The sequence below is a fragment of the Salvelinus namaycush genome, chromosome 13 (genome assembly GCF_016432855.1).
Source record: "Salvelinus namaycush isolate Seneca chromosome 13, SaNama_1.0, whole genome shotgun sequence".
In the NCBI taxonomy this organism is placed as follows: Eukaryota; Metazoa; Chordata; class Actinopteri; order Salmoniformes; family Salmonidae; genus Salvelinus; species Salvelinus namaycush.
This window is the reverse complement of record NC_052319.1, coordinates 21,564,106-21,566,283: the sequence shown is the minus strand read 5'-3', so window position 1 is coordinate 21,566,283 and position 2,178 is coordinate 21,564,106. Positions and strand designations below refer to the sequence as shown.

Below are 2,178 nucleotides of genomic sequence, written 5' to 3'. Positions count from 1 at the left end.
CTACTCCTCGCCTCCTTCTCAAAACCCATTGGATGAGAAAGCCAGAGGTGCTGTCCCTCTGACCTTCTCCTACAATGGGTTTTGAGAAGGAGGCGAGGAGTAGGCAATTGAGATTCTCCCCTAGTCTCCTTGCTTCCCTCTGATGTTTTGTTGATTGGTTGTTTGAGCATTTTGAGATATAAACCCTGAACAGAACAATCAGAGACCAAACTAGCCAAAAGCAAATTCCTATGTTACATCACGTGGCTTTTGGCAGACAAATGGCACAAAATCATTATTTATTTGCTCATGAACTAAAACAAAATAAGCGCTTCTTAAATATGGTAGTTAACACTTTCTCTTTTCTTCTGGGTGGAGGTTTACACCCAGTCAGCACCCCCTTAAATGAAATTAACAATAATTCATACACAAGTACAAAACATCAGTTCAAAATGTATGAACAGCAAAAACCACTGAAAGATAATAACAGGCATATTACAGTATGATGTTGGATATTACAGTGAACATTTCCAAACACCAGTAATCAAACTGGAACAACCCCTCCCCTTCAAACTGTGCCTCTATATCAAAAGCTTACAAACCCCACTGACAAGACTGTCATTCATCACATGCACAAGTCTGTCCTAGGCTACTGGGGCCACAGACCTCCTATTCCTGCCATTCAGCAGGTCAAGACTCCACAGTCCCAGTTATGGAGAGGTCAGGAGCCAGCCTAGGGTAGAGCCCCAGCCCTACACCTAACAACTCTACTTGTTTCCCCCAGTCTCCTGCTCCTTGGCCAGGCCACAGATAGACAGGTCGTAGACTACCTCCTCTATCTTCTTCACGTCGTACTTGAGGCCGTCGTAGCGCTTCCTCAGGGGGTCGTTCTTGAGGTTGAGCAGTCGGAAGCCAGAGTCCAGCTCGTTGATGAAGTTGGAGATTCGGAGGGGGCGGCCATAGTCCCCTGCTGTGACGCTGTTCACCACCAGGCGAGACTAGAGAGGACAGACACAGATGAGTTTATACATGTAAATAATCCATCCAAAAAGTAATCATATATTATTGAAAATGGTATTGTCTGATGTAATAGAATTTACAAAGCCACTTAATTCATTCTCACCAGTTCACTGGCCATGATCAGCACACCTGCCAGGTAATCTTCAACATCCAGGTGGAATCCCTTCTCTCGCACCACCTCGACTGCAAGAAATAGGGAAAATGTATGACCACCACAGCACACTACTTGACTGTCGATTGACTGTCTGAGAGGAACAGTCTGCGAATGCACCCATTGCCTTAAGAAAAGCTAAACTTAAGGCAATAGGTACATTCATATTAGCTTGCCTAGTGCTCATGGTGGGCAGAGATTTACCAATGGAATGGTCTAAAATGTTCAAACTCCATCCACCGGGGCCACTTCATCGCGTGTCACGAGAGATGCACTCTCCAGGTAGACCACGAACGCTGCCAGGAAGGCCAGGCGCTGCAGAACAAACCTCCAGTGCTCATGGAACCTAGAAGCAGAGTGGAGGATGGAAAATTACATGTTAGATTGTCCTTTCAATAACAAGGAGAGAAGACACGCAGACAATATCATTCCATTACTTCACATGGTAATACAGAGACTTGAAATTTCCCTTGAACTTCATTCTGTGGACCGGGAACTGTGAATAAGTAGTTATGAATAAGTAGCCAACTTCAGATTCACCCATGTGTAGGGCCTACCTGTAGTACTGCTCCACTGGGAACTTGTTTTTGAGTTCTCCAAGTTGCGTCCTGACTGTACAAAACAGTTCCTTGGCCTTTGTGCACTTACTGGGGACTTGTGACAGACAGGGGGACAAGAAAGAGACGTTTATGTAGCTACCTGTAATGCTGTTCCAGTGGGGATTTTGGTTTGAGCTCTCCAAAGTACATACGGACTGTGCTTAACAGTTCCAGAGCAATTACACACTTACTGGGAACTAGAGTGACAGGACAAAACAGAAACAGTTATGTCAAGGTGATGGAGACCTGCAAAGCAATGAGTCAGTCAGGAAGGTAAGCCACCATAAGTGATAGTCCAGAGTCGTATTCACTAGGCTAAAAACAGAAGAAACCAGAACAAAACAGTTAGGGACTACCTTAACTGATTGCAGAACGTTTTGCTACGGTTCAAGAATGAATAACTAACTTACACCCCATGTGATTGGGCAC

At 44.9% G+C, this 2,178-nt stretch overlaps 1 protein-coding gene across 1 annotated transcript; it reads right to left on the bottom strand.

Annotated features, from left to right (window-relative positions):
- Positions 1-261: 261 nt before the first annotated feature.
- LOC120057812 (translin-like) lies at positions 262-1,899 on the bottom strand. The gene is made up of 4 exons (XM_039006276.1): positions 1,850-1,899; positions 1,355-1,398; positions 1,103-1,182; positions 262-977 (listed from the first exon to the last, which is right to left on the bottom strand). Exons 1-4 carry the CDS (start codon positions 1,897-1,899, stop codon positions 747-749), a joined length of 405 nt encoding a protein of 134 aa, XP_038862204.1. The 3' UTR covers positions 262-746.
- Positions 1,900-2,178: the final 279 nt, after the last annotated feature.

Excerpts from the sequence above, each read along its gene's own strand:
- LOC120057812 (XM_039006276.1), bottom strand. The coding sequence starts at position 1,899 with ATGTACTTTGGAGAGCTCAAACCAAAATCCCCACTGGAACAGCATTAC. Across the intron at positions 1,399-1,849 it reads CCACTGGAACAGCATTACAG|TGGCCCCGGTGGATGGAGTT; the intron begins GTAGCTACATAA and ends CACGCGATGAAG. Across the intron at positions 1,183-1,354 it reads CATTTTAGACCATTCCATTG|TCGAGGTGGTGCGAGAGAAG; the intron begins GTAAATCTCTGC and ends TATTTCTTGCAG.